Raw genomic sequence first — 17,947 nt, forward strand, 5'->3', positions numbered from 1 at the left:
GTGAGTTTAAATGTAATCGTTGCGATATGTGTTAGAGGTATGTGAAGGAGTCAAGCGCAGGAGGGCAGAGATGTCCAAGTAGCGTCTTTAATAGGCAAGTCCACAACACAAAAAGGTCAGGTACAAAACCAAAACAAACAAAAAATGCCCACGACACAGAACACAGTACTCACGGAAGGAGGAAAACAACGCTCCTAAACTTATACACACTCAGTATAAACATGAATAAACCTGAGGCACAACCTCAACGAGCAACATAACACGAATAATCCTGCACAAACCTATACACACAGAAATGAAAGCAAATGATCCCAGGTGTGAAAGAACCAAAGACAAAACAAACGGAAAAGGAAAAATGGATCGGTGATGGCTAGTAGGCCGCCGAGCACCGCCCGAACAGGGAGAGGAACCACCTTCGGTGGAAGTCGTGACAGTAACATGCTGCAGATTGGTGAGTTTAATCATAACCTGCTTTCCACCCCATATTCATTTAGAGAGAGTTAAATGTACTTCCTTTATAAATGTTGTAGGTGGCGACATAGAGATCATAAAGAATTAAAGGTTAATCCAGGGCAACATATTAACTTTACCCTGTAACAATAGTGAGATTAGACGACCTCTGCAAATCCTCCTTAATCTTCAGCAACAGGCTCCAGAAGTTGCCTCTAACAATGTTCTGAAAAGCAGGATGCGGAAACATCACTAATGAGGCACCGGCTGTGCATCCTATCACTCTCTTGAACCACCCATCATGCTTCTGAGCTTATCACAGTCTGTCTGTCTGCCCTCCTGTCTGTCTGTCCATCCATCTGTGATGTATGTATATACAGTGCCTTCGGAAAGTATTCAGACCCCTTAAATTTTTCAACATTTTGTTATGTAACAGCCTTATTATAAAACGTATTAAATAAAAAATCCTCAGCAATCTACACACTATAACCCATTATGACAAAGTGAAAACAGGATTTTACACATTTTTGCAAATTTACTTTACTTACATAAACACTCAGACCCTTTGCTATAACTGTCACGAGTGTCGTAATGATTGGACCAAAACGCAGGGGGAACGTGAATGCTCATCTTCTTTATTCAATACGAAGAAAACGAAACAAAACACTTAATACAAAAACAACGCCGAAACAGTCTTGTGAGGCACACAGCTACACAAGAAACAACTACCCACAAAACCCATTACAAAAACACCTCTCTATATAGGACCTTCAATCAGAGGCAACGAGGAACAGCTGCCTCCAATTGAATGTCAAACCAATAACCCTAAACATAGAACTAGAAAGACTAGACCAGAACATAGAAATATACTAACATAGAACATAACCAAAAACCCCAGAACACTCTAAACAAACACCCCTCTACATAAACACATAGCCCAACAAACCCTGAAACACTCTAAACAAATACCCCCTGCCACGTCCTGACCAAACTACAATAATAAATAACCCCTTATACTGGTCAGGACGTGACAATAACACTCGAAATTGAGCTCAGGTGCATCCTGTTTCCATTGATCATCTTTGAGATGTTTCAACAACTTGATTGGAGTCCACCTGTGGTAAATTCAATTGATTTGACGTTATTTGGAAAGGCATACACCTCTCTATATAAGGTCCCACAGTTGACAGTGCATGCCAGAGCAAAAACCAAGCCATGGGGTCGAAGGAATTGTCCGTAGAACGCCGAGACAGGATTCTGTTGAGGCACAAATTTCAGGAAGAGTAACAAAACATTTCTGTAGCATTGAAGGTCCCCAAGAACACAGTGGGCTCCACCATTCTTCAATGGAAGAAGTTTAGAAGCACCAAGACTCTTCCTAGAGCTGGCCACCCAGCCAAACTCAGCAATCGGGGGAGAAGGGTCTTGGTCAGGGAGGTGACCAGTTTAAGCTACAAACATCTGTTTTTTTTGTATGGGCTTCATCTCAATCCACCGCATCCGCCTATGTCGGCCTTCCACATCTGCGTTGGTGTTGTTAGACCATGAGACGTAACAAAAATCAGTTTTCTCACGAAAATGTCTGTAGCTGTCACGGACTTCTTCATCATCTGATGATATAGCGAAATCGTCGTCTGAAAGTGTGGACCAATACGCAGTAGAGTTGGTGTTCATTTTCTTAATTTATTAAAGAACGTTGAACACGAAAAAACAAGAAAACAATAAGCACGACAAATGACAGTTTTGCAGGCTCACAAAAACACGCAATGCAAAAACAATCTCCCACAAATCACAAACACACCCTAATATATGGGACTCTCAATCAAAGGCAAAGAGAAAACACCTGCCTTCAATTGAGAGTCCCAACCCCAATTAATCAACCATAGAAACACAGACTACCTAGACTAGACATAGAATTACCTAAACATAGATCATAAACCAAAAACCCGGAAATACTAAATCAAACGCCCTATTTCCAAAACACCACCCTGAACCACATAAAACAAATACCCTCTGCCACGTCCTGACCAAACTACAATACCAATTAACCCCTATACTGGCCAGGACGTGACAGTAGCGTTCGAACTGTTTTGGCTACAAACTAATATGACCTCATTGTGGAGAGGAGAGATTCTCATGATGGTGTACTTCTACAAGCGTCACGGGACTTGTGTGAAGGTAACCCATTCAAATGAATGGATGTTTTGTGCCAACAAAAATAATGAAAAGAATAGCTTTCTTCTATCTCTCAGATATAAACTCTAAGAAAAAAGGGGTCCAAATGGGTTCTTCGGCTGTCACCATAGTAGAACCCTTTGAAGAACCATTCTTGGTTCCAGGTAAAACTCTTTTGGGTTAGATGTAGAACCCTCTGTGGAAAGGGTTCTACATTGTCACGGATCCTCCCGATACTGCTGCTCATTCTGTTCACCAGTTCCGGAGGTCTACGTCACCGGCTTTCTTTGCTTCACTGAACGGGAATCATTATCATCAACCCCGGACTGTCTTGTCTGATTACACACTCCTGGTTCCCATGCCCCTGATTAGTATGTTATATACGTGCCCTCTGTTCCCTCTGTCTTTGTCGGTTATTGTTCCCATGTCCGTACCTATGCGTTGGTGCAGCTGTTATGCTGCATGCTTTATGTATTGTGTATTACGTGTATCGTCCTGTGTCGTTCAACGAGGTTTACCCTCGCTCTTTTGTTTGGGTACAGCTTAGTGTTTTTGTATACGTGTTTGTTTTGGCTGTATTAAAAAACCCTATTGTGTATTACTGCGCATGTATCCAAATCCTTTATTCCAGCGTGACATACATGAAACTCAAAATGGTTCTACCTGGAACCAAAAATGGTTCTTCAAAGGGTTCTCTTATGGGGACAGCTGAAGAACCCTTTTAGTTTCTAGATAGCACTTTTTTTCTAAGAGTGTAGGACAGACACTTCAAAACCTTATTCCTTGTGATTTACTTTTTGACTTTCTTTTTTGCCATTTATAAATGTGTTATTTAATGCATTTCTATGGCTGTAGTATTAAAGGCCAAATTAAATATTTTATCAAATCATTTTTAAATGTTTTTTATATACCTAAAGTGGCTCTAAAATGATCCATGATCCCAAAAAATCTTTCTTCTCATAAAAACATGTTTTGGCCAAATCTGTTTTGGCTAAATCAAAAAGCAAAATTATCAATGGTATGACCATCTTAAAACAATTCCATAGGTTAGCTTAGTAGAACACCCCAGATACTTCTGCCCAAATGCGCGAAGAGTCTAGTGGACCAACGTGTTAAACTTGCCCTTTGTTAGCCAACACAGAGAGCCGGGAGAAACTCCCACAACACCTTCCCCCTAACCCCCCCATAAACTAGAATACCACAAGAACAGAGCCACACCTCGCACTCGTGTAATTCGCTAAAATATATATATATATTTTTGTTTGCATACAATATAGCTCAGTATTTGTATTATTTATTTTATAGTCTTTTTTGCTAATCTTTATCAAGGAATCCAATAATTCCAGATCCCACTGTACATATACTTCCTATCTATCCATCCATTCATTCATCCTTCCATCTTATCTCTGTAGCTCTCTAATTCCCCTTTTCGTCACACATGTACAGATTCATAATAATAATAAATTAATATTTTTTTAAATGACTGAGGCACTAGACTCTGTGAAGGGACAATGCACAACTGATCTGTGGTGTGTGAATAAGTGCTAATGCTTCTGTGTATGTTGTCATATTGGTGTGTGTGTGTGTGTGTGTGTGTGTGTGTGTGTGTGTGTGTGTGTGTGTGTGTGTGTGTGTGTGTGTGTGTGCGTGCGAAGTAATCAGTCATCTATTCAAACAGTTGATGGGTGAAATATAGAGACCCATAGCAATGCATCCATGTCAGAATTAATTTAGGGGAGCACGGAAGAAGGATGCATTCTTAAAGTATTGGAATGAGGCCTATGGTTCTTCCGTCTGTCACCACATGGGCCTCGTTCTTACTTTGTGCCAGTGTATGACAACACATTAGCTCAATGACAAACCCTAGACATGTGTCAAGGATGAGCCTCTTACCTAAACCAGTGGTGGTTATAGTAATCATCTTTCACTTTCCATCTGTGGCAAGCCAATCCTTTAGCCTATCCTCTTTGTGCATAAAATAATGATGGAAGAGCAGTAGCCTACTGTGTAACCAGTGGTGTGCTGATTTGAATTATATTAAATCAAATCAAATGTTATTTGACACATGCTTCGTAGACAACAGGTGTAGACTGTGAAATGCTTACTTACGGGTCCTTTTCCAACAATGCGGAGTTAAAGATAAAATCATTTTTTACAAATAAAATAGAAATAGTGACACAGTGAACAACGATTAAAAATCACAGCGTCCAGCAATATTAAGGAAGTTATATACAATTGAAAATATTACATGACATTCTATTTCAAAGCACTTTTCACAACACATTAAGTGTGTGTCCTCAGGACACTACTCTACTACCACATATCTACAATACAAAATCCATGTGGACATGTGTGTAGAGTACGTGCGTTATCACGTGTATGTGTGTCTGTGCCTGTCTCTTCACAGTCCGCGCTGTTCTATAAGGTGTATTTTTACGTGCTTTTTAAATGTTATTATACTGCTTGCATGAGCTACCTAATGTGGAATAGAGTTCCATGTAGCCGTAGCTCTATGTAGGACTGTGCACCTCCCATTGTTTGTTCTAGACTTGAGGATTATGAAAATACCTCTAGTGACATGTCTTGTGGGGTATGCATGGGTGTCCGAGCTGTGTGCTAGTAGTTTAAACAGACAGCTCAGTGCATGCAGAATGTCAATACTTGTTACAAAAACAAGTAGTGATGAAGTCAATCTCTCCTCTATTTTGAGCCATGAGTGATTGACATACTTAGGTTATCTCTCCATGTACAGTACCAGTCAAAAGTTTGTACACACCTACTCATTCAAGGGTTTTTCTTTATTTTTTACTATTTTCTATATTGTAGAATAATAGTGAAGACATCAAAACTATGAAAAAACACATATGGAATCATGTAGTAACCAAAAACGTGTTAAACAAATCAAAATATATTTTAGAGCCACCCTTTGACTTGATGACAGCTTTGCAGACTCTTGGCATTTTCTTAACCAGCTTCAGGAGGTAGTCACCTGGAATGCATTTCAATTAACCTGTTGGGGCTAGGGGGCAGTATTTTCACGGCTGGATAAAAAAACATACCCGATTTAATCTGGTTACTAATCCTACCCAGTAACTAGAATATGCATATACTTATTATATATGGATAGAAAACACCCTAAAGTTTCTAAAACTGTTTGAATGGTGTCTGTGAGTATAACAGAACTCATTTGGCAGGCAAAACCCTGAGACATTTTCTGACAGGAAGTGGATACCTGATGTGTTGAATTACCTTTAAGCCTATGCCATTGAAACACACAGGGGTTGATTAATGTTTTGGCACTTCCTATTGCTTCCACTAGATGTCACCAGCCTTTACAAAGTGTTTTGAGTCTTTTACTGTGAGATCTGACCGAACAAGAGCCTTGGAACGGTGATGGCCGATTAGACTCTGGCGCGAGTTCATGTTGGGTACCCTCGTTCCAATACGTTATAAAAGAGAATGCATTCGTCCACCTTGAATATTATTCATGTTCTGGTTAAAAAAGGCACTAATGATTTATGCTATACAACGTTTGACATGTTTGAACGAACGTAAATATATTTTTTCCCCTCGTTCATGACGAGAAGTCCGGCTGGCTTAGATCATGTGCTAACAACACGGAGCTTTTTGGACATAAATGATGATCTTTTTTGAACAAAACTACATTCGTTATGGACCTGGGATTCCTGGAAGTGACATCTGATGAAGAGAATCAAAGGTAATGGATTATTTACATAGTATTTTCGATTTTAGATCTCTCCAACATGGCCGTTTGTCTGTATAGCAAAGCGTATTTTTCTGGGCGCAGTGCTCAGATTATTGCAAAGTGTGATTTCCCAGTAAGGTTATTTTTAAATCTGGCAAGTTGATTGCGTTCAAGAGATGTAAATCTATAATTCTTTAAATGACAATATAATATTTTACCAATGTTTTCTAATTTTAATTATTTAATTTGTGGTGCTGACTTGACTGCCGGTTATTGGAGGGAAACGATTTCCTGAATATCAACGTCATAGTAAACCGCTGTTTTTGGATATAAATATGAACTTGATAGAACTAAAAATGCATTTATTGTCTAACATAATGTCCTAGGAGTGTCATCTGATGGAGATTGTTAAAGGTTAGTGCATCATTTTAGCTGGTTTTATGGTTTTGGTGACGCCTGTCTTTGAATTGACAAAACATTACACTATTACACATTACTATTGTCAATGTACTCTCCTAACATAATCTAACTTTATGCTTTCGCCGTAAAACCTTTTTGAAATCGGACAACGTGGTTAGATTAAGGAGATGTTTATCTTTCAAAGGGTGTAAGATAGTTGTATGTTTGAAAAATGTGAATTTTGACATTTATTTGGTTTCAAATTTGCCGCTCTTGAAATGCACCTGCTGTTGATAGGGTGCACCACAGGTGGCACGCTAGCGTCTCACATAGCCCCAAGAAGTTAACCTGTTTGGGATAGGGGGCAGTATTTTCACGGCCGGATAAAAAACGTACCCGATTTAATCTGGTTGTTACTCCTGCCCAGAAACTAGAATATGCATATATATGCATATTAGTATGCATATTAGTAGATTTGGATAGAAAACACTCTAAAGTTTCTAAAACTGTTTGAATGGTGTCTGTGAGTATAACAGAACTCATATGGCAGGCCAAAACCTGAGACGATTCTATACAGGAAGTGCCCTGTCTGACTATTTGTTCTCCTTCTAGGGCATCTCTATCAAAAATACAGCATCTCTGCTGTAACATGACATTTTCTAAGGCTTTCATTGGCTCTCAGAAGGCGCCAGATTGTGGAATGAGAGCTCTCCAGTCTCTGGGCGAAAAACAGCAGGAGTTTTTGTGAGTGGTCCTGCTGAGAACAATGACACTGGAGCGCGCGTACACGAGACGACCCCATGTTTTTCTTTCAGTGTTTGAATGAATACAACGTCACCCGGTTGGAATATTATCGCTATTTTACGAGAAAAATAGCATAAAAATTGATTTTAAACAGCGTTTTACATGTTTCGAAGTATGGTAATAGGATATTTTGAATTTTTTTGTCATGAAATGCGCCCGCGCGTCACCCTTTGGATAGTGACCTCAACGCACAAACAAAACGGAGCTATTTCAATATAACTATTAATTATTTCGAACCAAAACAACATTTGTTATTGAAGTAGAAGTCCTGGGAGTGCATTCTGACGAAGAACAGCAAAGGTAATCCAATTTTTCTTACAGTAAATCTGAGTTTGGTGAGGGCCAAACTTGGTCGGTGTCAAATTAGCTAGCCGTGATGGCTGGGCTATGTACTCAGAATATTGCAAAATGTGCTTTCGCCGAAAAGCTATTTTAAAATCTGACACCGCGATTGCATAAAGGAGTTCTGTATCTATAATTCTTAACCTCTATGGGCTAGGTGGGACGCAAGCGTCCCACCCGTGGTGCACTCCATCAACAGCAGGTGCATTTCAAGAGCGGCAAATTTGAATCCAAATAAATGTCAAAATTCTAATTTTTCAAACATACAACTATTTTACACCCTTTGAAAGATAAACATCTCCTTAATCTAACCACATATTACGATTTCAAAAAGGGTTTACGGCGAAAGCATACATTTAGAGTATGTTAGGACAGTACATTTACAAGAGTTGTGTGTAATGTTTTGTCAATTCAAAGACAGGGTCACCAAAACCATAAAACCAGCTAAAATGATGTACTAACCTTTTACAATCTCCATCAGATGACACTCCTAGGACATTATGTTAGACAATGCATGCATTTTTAGTTCTATCAAGTTCATATTTATATCCAAAAACAGCGTTTTACTATGGCATTGATGTTGAGGAAATCGTTTCCCTCCAATAACCGGCAGTCAAGTCAGCACCACAAATTAAATAATTAAAATTAGAAAACATTGGTAAAATATTATATTGTCATTTAAAGAATTATAGATTTACATCTCTTGAACGCAATCAACTTGCCAGATTTAAAAATAACCTTACTGGGAAATCACACTTTGCAATAATCTGAGCACTGCGCCCAGAAAAATACGCGTTGTGATACAGACTAGCCGTCATGTTGGGGAGATCTAAAATCGAAAATACTATGTAAATAATCCATTACCTTTGATTCTCTTCATCGGATGTCACTTCCAGGTATCACAGGTCCATAACGAATGTAGTTTTGTTCAAAAAAGCTCATCATTTATGTCCAAAAATCTCCGTGTTGTTAGCACATGATCTAAGCCCGCCGGACTTCTCGTCATGAACGAGGGGAAAAAATATATTTACGTTCGTTCAAACATGTCAAACGTTGTATAGCATAAATCATTAGGGCCTTTTTTAACCAGAACATGAATAATATTCAAGGTGGACGAATGCATTCTCTTTTATAACGTATTGGAACGAGGGTACCCAACATGAACTCGCGCGCCAGGTGTCTAATGGGCCATCATCGTTCCATGGCTCTTGTTCGGTCAGATCTCCCTCCAGAAGACTCAAAACACTTTGTAAAGGCTGGTGACATCTAGTGGAAGCAATAGGAAGTGCCAAAATATTCCTCAGCCCCTGTGTTTTTCAATGGCATAGGTTTAAAGGTAATACAACACATCAGGTATCCACTTCCTGTCAGAAAATGTCTCAGGGTTTTGCCTGCCAAATGAGTTCTGTTATACTCACAGACACCATTCAAACAGTTTTAGAAACTTTAGGGTGTTTTCAAACCATATATAAGTATATGCATATTCTAGTTACTGGGTAGGATTAGTAACCAGATTAAATCGGGTACATTTTTTTATCCAGCCGTGCAAATACTGCCCCCTAGCCCTAACAGGTTAAAGTAATTGTTATGTTTTTTGTCAACGTTTATCGTGAGTAATTCAGTAAATTCACCGGAAGTTTGCGGTGGGTATGCTAGTTCTGAACATCACATGCTAATGTAAAAAGCTGTTTTTTGATATCAATATGAACTTGATTGAACAAAACATGCATGTATTGTATAACATAATGTCCTAGGATTGTCATCTGATGAAGATCATCAAAGGTTAGTGCTGCATTTAGCTGTGGTTTTGGTTTTTGTGACATATATGCTTGCTTTGAAAATGGCTGTGGGATTATTTCTGGCAGGGTACTCTCCTGACATAATCTAATGTTTTGCTTTCGCTGTAAAGCCCTTTTGAAATCGGACAATGTGGTTAGATTAACGAGAGTCTTGTCTTTAAAATGGTGTAAAATAGTCATATGTTTGAGAAATTGAAGTTATAGCATTTTTGATGTATTTGTATTTTGCGCCACGCGATTCCACTGGCTGTTGACTAGGTGGGACGCAAACGTCCCACCTTGCCCAGGAGGTTAATGTGTTTGAGCCAATCAGGGTTGTTGTGACAAGGTAGGTGTGGTATACAGAAGACAGCCCTATTTGGTAAAAGACCAAGTCCATATTATGACAGGAACAGCTCAAATAAAAAGAGAAAGTCCATCATTACTTTAAGACATGAAGGTCAGTCAATGCGGAAAATTTCAAGAACTTTGAAAGTTTCTTCAAGTGCAGTGGTAAAAACCACAAAGCGCTATGATGAAACTGGCTCTCATGAGGACCGCCACAGGAAAGGAAAACTCAGAGTTACATCTGCTGCAGAGGATAGGTTCATTAGAGTTATCAGCCTCAGAAATTGCAACCCAAATTTTGAGACACATCTCAAAATTACCTTTTCAGATGAGACTGCGTGAATCAAGCCTTCATGGTTGAATTGCTGCAAAGAAACCAAGACTAAAGGACACCAATAAGAAAAAGAGACTTGCTTGGGCCAAGAAACAAAAGCAATGGACATGACAAGAGTGTGCAAAGCTGTCATCAAGGCAAAGGGTTGCTACTTTTAATAATCTAAAATATGAAATGCGTTTTAATTTGATTTGTTTAACACTTTTTTGGTTACGACATGATTCCATATGTGTTTTTTCATAGTTTTGATGTCTTCACTATTATTCTACAATGGAGAAAAGAGTAAAAATAAAGAGAAACCCTTTGAATGAGTAGGTGTGTCCAAACTTTTGACTGGTACTGTACATTTAATGGCCAGCTGTGGTTCACTGTTCTGAGCCAATTGTAATTTTCCTAAATCCCTCTGCAGTCCAGGTGTGACAAAACCAGGGCCTGTAGGACATGCCTTGTTGAGCTAGCGTCCCACCGCGACAACATCCGGTGAAATTGCAGAGCGCAAATTCAAAATACAAGTGTCTTACATCGTTTGAAAGCTTAACTTCTTGCGTCCCAAAGTGCGGGCCCTTCTTAGGGATAGGGGGCAGTATTTTCACGTCCGGATGAAAAGCGTGCCCAAAGTAAACTGCCTGTTACTCAGGCCCAGAAGCTAGGATATGCATATAATTGATAGATTTGGATAGAAACACTCAAAAATTTCTGAAACTGTTAAAATAATGTCTGTGATTATCTTACCATGCGATTATCTGAGGACAGCACCCCACATACAAACACCTGAAAATCATTTTCAACCAGGCAGGTTGCGACACAAAATTCAGAAATAACGATATAATAAATGTCTTACCTTTGAAGATCTTCTTCTGTTGGCACTCCAAAATGTCCCAGAAACATCACAAATGGTCCTTTTGTTTGATAATGTCCTTCTTTATATCCCCAAAATGTAAATTTATTTGGCGCGTTTGATTCAGAAATACACGGGTTCCAACTCGCCCAACATGACTACAAAGTATCTAATAAGTTACCTGTAAACTTGGTCCAAACGTTTCAAACAACGTTCCTAATCCAACTTAAGGTATCCTAAAACGTAAATAATAGATACAATTTAAGACAGAATATACTGTGTTCAATACCGGATAAAAACAACGTGAAGCGAGTTCCAGTTACGTGCACCAAACAGAATCCATCTGGAGTGACACAAACAAAGAACTGCCGTACTTCTTCATTTCTCAAAAGAAAAACATCAACCAATTTCTAAAGACTGTTGACATCTAGTGGAAGCCATAGGAACTGCAACCAGGTTCCTATTAAATAGGGCTTTCAATAGAAAACAAATGGGAAATACTATGACCTCAATACTTTTTTCCCCTGGATGGTTTGTACTCGGGGTTTCGCCTGCCAAATCAGTTCTGTTATACTGACAGACATTATTTTTAACAGTTTTAGAAACTTCAGAGTGTTTTCTATCCAATGTTACCAATTATATGCATATCCTAGCCTCTGGGCCTGAGTAACAGGCAGGTTACTTTGGGCACGTCAGTGATCCGAACTTCCGAATACTGCCCCCTAGCCTTAAGAAGGAAGGCAGAGCAGCGCTTTATTCTGGACAGACTTCTTCCCATCTTAGCTACTGTTGCATCGACATGTTTTGACCATGACAGTTTACAATCCAGGGTTACTCCAAGCAGTTTTGTCACCTCAATTTTCTCAATTTCCACATTGTTCATTACTAGATTTAGTTGAGGTTGTGGGTTTTGTCCCAAAAACAATGCTATCATCAAATTCTCTCAGCCAATCATCTGTCATTTGTGTAAGTGCCGTACATGGAAAAAATGTCCTTCCCTATCAGCGTGCTGAAAGTATGTTAGTTTACTGTAAAATAGCATTGTATCTGGTTAAAAACTATTTTTTCCCAAAGTCTACTAAGGGTTGGTAACAGACTGATTAGTCGGCTATTTGAGCTAGTAAAGGGGGCTTTACTATTCTTGGGTAGCGGAATGACTTTTGCTTCCCTCCAGACCTGAGGGCACACACTTTCTAGTAGGCTTGAATTGAAGATATGGCAAATAGCAGTGGCAATATCGTCTGCTATTCTCAGTAATTTGCCATCCAAGTTGTCAGACCCAGGTGGCTTGTCATTGTCGATATACTTTTTTTTTTTTATCTCTTCCACACTCACTTTACGAAATTCAAAATTACAATGCTTGTCTTTCATAATTTGGTCAGATATACTTGGATGTGTAGTGTCTGCGTTTGTTGCTGGCATGGCATGCCTAAGTTTTCAAATCTTGCCAATGAAAAAATGATTAAAGTGGTTGGCAATATCATTAACTTTTGCGATGAATGAGCCATCTGATTCATGAATGATGGAGCTGTTTTCCTTTTTGCCCAACATTTCATTCTTTATATAATTTATCTTTGTATCATAGTATACTGTAATTGACGTAGCTATGTACTGTACATACAAGTAGGGGTTGTGTGTGTGTGTGTGTGTGTGTGTGTGTGTGTGTGTGTGTGTGTGTGTGTGTGTGTGTGCGTGTGTGTGTGTGTGTGTGTGTGTGTGTGTGTGTGTGTGTGTGTGTGGCGTCAGTGTGTATGTGGGCGAATGTTGTGTGTGTTGGGGAATCAATGTAAGTATGTGAGTGTGTGGGTGTAACCAACCTTGTGTGCATAGAGTCATTGCAAGAGATTTAGTGCAAAAGGGGTCTATGCGGGTAGTCTCGGTAACTATTTGAATAGCTATTTAGCAGTATTCTTTAGAAGTCTTATTACAATGGCTTAGAAGGTAAACGCTAAAAATAGAGACTATTGCGCACTTACGACTCTACATATGCAGGCAAGAAATCGGGAAGCTCATAAGGCTGGCAAGCAAATATAACACCAGGATTTGGTCTAATTAACTCTGTATATGTAGGCCACGAAATGACAAACAGTGGTGACAGTATGTGACTATCAAAAATGATATTTCGTTGGAAAGCATGTGCACTACAATATGAATTGCTGGAAGTTAATGGGATAGTAGGCTATTCTGAGTATTCCACTGGGATTCAGAACTCGTCCACGAAACGCACTCCACATCCATTTCAGGTCAATATGAGTCTTTTCTTGTAAGTGTGTGCCGAAGAATGAATGAAATGAATCAGAATTACATCCATTTTCAAATAAGTGCCCCTTTTATATAATACAAAAAACTGCAGGTTTAAGTGAAATCCATTTGCTGCGTAGTTTTTTTCCAATGTAGACATATTTGTCTAATTTGGAGATATTCATACTGATATTTTGTTCGATAATAATTGAATTGTTGTAAATGCAAAAGGATCATTGCAGGCATGCGCAATGACGTGAATTAGCGAGTGAAAATGCCCATATGAGAAGTGTTTTGAATGAGTTTAAGAGTTCTCTAAATTGGAAAAATATACTGTATGTCCTATATGTAGAAACAATATGTTGGATATTTCCAACAACAGCTGTATTTATGAAGAACAAAAACAGTTCAGGCATAAGTGACGTTCAGACTCATCATGTCATCCTATAGTCATTAAAGTGGAGGCCAGTTTGACACATTGTAGCCTATTCATGATGTATGTGTTGTTGATTTTCCATTACAGGGCCTTGAGTTCATTTCATTGGGCGAAAAAAAATAAACGAACTTGTTGAAATTCAATAAGATCCACACGGAGAGAAAGTCTCTACAAAGTAAACCATATTTCACTAATCGGACGATATTCAACAAATGAAAGGATCATGAATTCCCTTTTCTCGAAGGATGCGCACGACTCTCTAATCGATGGAAACTTTGTCACTTGTAATCATCACTCATACCCAAACGTTACGCGCCAGAAGGAAACCCCCCTTACCACCTGACGACAGACGAACCGTTTAAAAGACGGGTTCGGAGGGGGCACTAGAACAACAGAAGGAGCAGCAGAACCCGAAGAGAACCCCATCTCGACTATTTTCTGCCCAATTGAACCGCCTTCATCCATCCTCTGCCACCCCGATACCCAGAAGAAGATGCTCTCGACGCGTGTCCAGTGCGCCCTCGCGCTGCTTTCCCTAGCCCTGGCCATCAGCAGCGTCTCTGCCGCTCCGTCCGATGCCAAACTTCGCCAGCTTCTTCAACGGTCACTCATGGCACCTGCGGGCAAACAGGTAATACCTTCAATTAGACTTTCATTATAAGTCTTCGTTCTTAAACAACGTATATATCCAGCTACTGTGACCATAGTATCCTATTTTTTCTGAGTTTGGTGGTACAGCTGCAAACTACATTTTAAGTAGATTTACTTCCAGAGTATAGAGATTATACCGTATACAGATTTAAGGTTAAACAGTGTGTTGCCATACATTTACCTCTGCGGTTTTACTTGCAGGCGCATGGGGAAATTAATCGATCAAAATAGCACGATGCAGGGAACAGCACATTTTCATGGTGTCGAAACGACCACGAAATTAAGTATTTGTACAAACATTTGGGGTCCAGCAAAATTAAGCCAGTTTTATAATTAAAAATACATTACATTTCACAACATATTCCATAACATATTAAGTGTGTTCCCACATATCTACAACACAGAAGCCATGTGTATGTGTGTGTATATGTTATCATGTGTGTGTGTGTATGCGTGTGTGCCTGTGTCTCTCTTCATAGTCCCTGCTGTTCCATAAAGTGTAGTTTAATCCGTTTTTTAAATCTGATTTTACTGCTTGCATGAGTTTTTTGATGTGAAATAGGGTTCCATGTAGTCATTGCTTTAAGTAGTACTGTGCGCCTGGGGACAACTGGGGGCATGTCTTGTGAGGTATGCATGGGTGTCTGAGCTGTGTGCTAGTAGTTTAAACAGACAGCTCGGTGCATTCAATATATGAATACTTCTCACAAATAGAAGTAGTGATGAAATCAATCTCTCCTCTACGTTGAGCCAGGAGAGATTGACATATATATTATTAAGTGCGGAGAAATGTGGAAATACTGTTATCAGAGCAACTAACGAAATGTAAATGTGAATTGTTCTATATTTTAAATCAACCTTTAAAATGAAAATGTATCAAATAAAAACGAAAGATGTCTCTGGAATTTGGGGTCTGCTGTAGTTAGTTGTCAATTACAAACAAAACTTGACAATAATAGTCAAAACATACAGTAAAATGGGTATTAATGTTTATTAATGAAACGTGTTCTTCAAAAAATGAAACACATCTCGGTTTAAGTGATCGGTTCATGCGTAACAGCATAGGAAAGGTCATTTTAAAGATTTGCAGACATATTAAATAAATATAAATAATACAGATCAAATAGCCTACATCTATTTTAGCAATGTGAGGGAAGAGAAAACCACATTCAAACACTAATTTCCTTCCTAAATGGGTAGGCTACATTTTATTAAGGCATGTTGATTTGTTTCTATTTCAATGGATCTTGTTGCTAAAATGTGACATTTTCAGTCTCCACAAAACAGAAGAAATAAAAATGTTATGTTATTTTATCTATTTTCAGGAGCTTGCCAGGTATACACTCGCAGAGCTGCTCTCAGAGCTTGCACAAGCAGAGAACGAGGCGATTGAATCAGATGACCTGTCTCGTGGCGTGGAGCAGGAGGATGTGCGTCTCGAGCTGGAGCGTGCAGCTGGCCCAGTACTGGCGCCGCGTGAACGCAAGGCTGGATGCAAGAACTTCTTCTGGAAAACCTTTACATCATGTTAATTCATCTACACCCGGGCCCTTTACTGCGTATACTACATCTCATCTCTTTTGTTTCAATATAAAAATGTTATGTTATGTTATTTTATGCGCCATGGCTTAACCTGCCAATCCCAAAAAATGTAAATAAAAATGATTATAACTTTAACAACAATCATGCTGATGTCTTTATCAATCATTTTGATTTTTTTCCGAAAAAACACATGAAAGGATGTTCTAGAGAATGTATGCAATTCTGCTTTTGACTGTGCTTTATGTATTCTGGCAGATACACTATTTTTAATTGTTTGTTTGAATAAAATCTGTGTTTCAGATACAATGTGTTGATTCATATATTGTTATCTTGCTCTTCCTCTGAAATGGGTTGTTTTATTTGGGAATGGCTTTAAAGGCTTGTCCTATGAGATGTTAGCACTTGTTTCCAGGATAAGCACGGTGCTTTTGCTACAGGGTCTAGCTTTATTTTAGGCGGTAAATCCATTGTTAGATAAAATGACTTTGTTGTGTTGTGGTGGGCCATAAAATATATCATTTATGAAGGGTAGGCATAATGTAAACCTTGACCTGATGAACCTCCAGCAAACAACCTATATACATACCAAACATTAGGAACAACTTCCTAATATTGAGTTGCACTCTGCCCCTTTTGCCCTCAGAACAGCCTCTATTTGTCAGAAACTGTTGAGCGTGAAAAACCCGGCAGCATAGAAGTTCTTGACACATTCAAACTGGTGCGCCTGACACCTGCTACATACCATACCCCCATTCAAAGGCACTTAAAAATGTTGTCTTGCCCATTCACCCTCTGAATGGTGCACCTACACAATCCATGTCTCAATTGTCTCAAGGCTTAAAAGTAAATGTTTAACCTGTCTCCTCCCCTTCATCTACAGTGATTAAAGTGGATATAACTTGTGACATCAATAAGGGATCATTGCTTTCACTTGGATTCACCTGGAAAGAGTGGGTGTTCTTAATGTTTTGTATAGTCAGTGTAGGCGACGGTGTTAAACAGTACCAGTCCAAAGTTTGGACACAGCTACTCTTTGAAGGGTTTTTCTTTATTTTTACTATTTTCTATATTGTTGAATAATACTGAAGCCATCAAAACTCTGAAATAACACATATGGAATCATGTAATATCCAAAAATATTTTATATTTGAGATTCTTCAAACAGCCCCCCTTTGCCTTGATGACAGCTTTGCACGCTCTTGGAATTCTCTCAGCCAGCTTCTTGAGGAAAGCTTTTCTAATAGTCTTGAAGGAGTTCCCACATATGCTGAGCACTTGTTGGCTGCTTTTCCTTCACTCTGTGGTCCAACTCATCCCAATCCATTTCAATTGGGTTGAGGTCGGGTGATTGTGGAGGCCAGGTCATCTGATGCAGCACTCATCACTCTCTTTGGACAAATAGCCCTTACACAGCCTGGAGGTGTGTTTTGCGTTATTGTCCTTTTGAAAAACAAATGATAGTCCCACTAAGCGCAAACCAGATGGGATGGCGTAGTGCTGTAGAATTTTGTGGTAGCCATGCTGGTTAAGTGTGCCTTGAATTCTAAATAAATCACTGACAGTTTCACCAGCAAAGTACCCCCAGACCATCACACCTCCTCCATGCTTCACTGTGGAAACCACACATGCGGAGATCCTCCATTCACCTACTCGGCAGTTGGAACCAAAAATCTGGACTATTCAGAGCAAAGGACAGATTTCCACCCGTCTAATGTCCATTGCTCGTGTTTCTTGGCTCAAGCAAGTCTCTTCTTCTTATTGGTGTCCTTTAGTAGTGGCTTCTTTGCAGCAATTCGACCATGAAGGATGTGAGATATGTCTGTTACTTGAACTCTGTGAAGAATTGATTTGGGATGCAATTTTTGAGGCTGGTAACTCTAATGAACTATCCTCTGCAGCAGAG

The 17,947-nt window shown here is 39.2% G+C and overlaps 1 protein-coding gene across 1 annotated transcript; it reads left to right on the plus strand.

Moving 5' to 3' along the window:
* The first annotated feature begins 14,206 nt into the window (after nucleotides 1–14,206).
* Nucleotides 14,207–16,347, plus strand: sst1.1 (somatostatin 1, tandem duplicate 1). Its single transcript, XM_014159985.2, has 2 exons — nucleotides 14,207–14,482; nucleotides 15,828–16,347. The coding sequence occupies exons 1-2, from the start codon at nucleotides 14,345–14,347 to the stop codon at nucleotides 16,032–16,034; spliced, it is 345 nt and encodes a 114-aa protein (XP_014015460.1). The 5' UTR covers nucleotides 14,207–14,344; the 3' UTR covers nucleotides 16,035–16,347.
* The last annotated feature ends 1,600 nt before the right edge of the window (nucleotides 16,348–17,947 follow it).

The sequence above is a fragment of the Salmo salar genome, chromosome ssa20 (genome assembly GCF_905237065.1).
Source record: "Salmo salar chromosome ssa20, Ssal_v3.1, whole genome shotgun sequence".
In the NCBI taxonomy this organism is placed as follows: domain Eukaryota; kingdom Metazoa; phylum Chordata; class Actinopteri; order Salmoniformes; family Salmonidae; genus Salmo; species Salmo salar.

Bases quoted from the DNA above. Each gene is read 5' to 3' on its own strand.
- sst1.1 (XM_014159985.2), top strand. From the start codon at position 14,345: ATGCTCTCGACGCGTGTCCAGTGCGCCCTCGCGCTGCTTTCCCTAGCC. The intron at 14,483-15,827 runs GTAATACCTTCA...ATCTATTTTCAG, and splicing joins TGGCACCTGCGGGCAAACAG to GAGCTTGCCAGGTATACACT.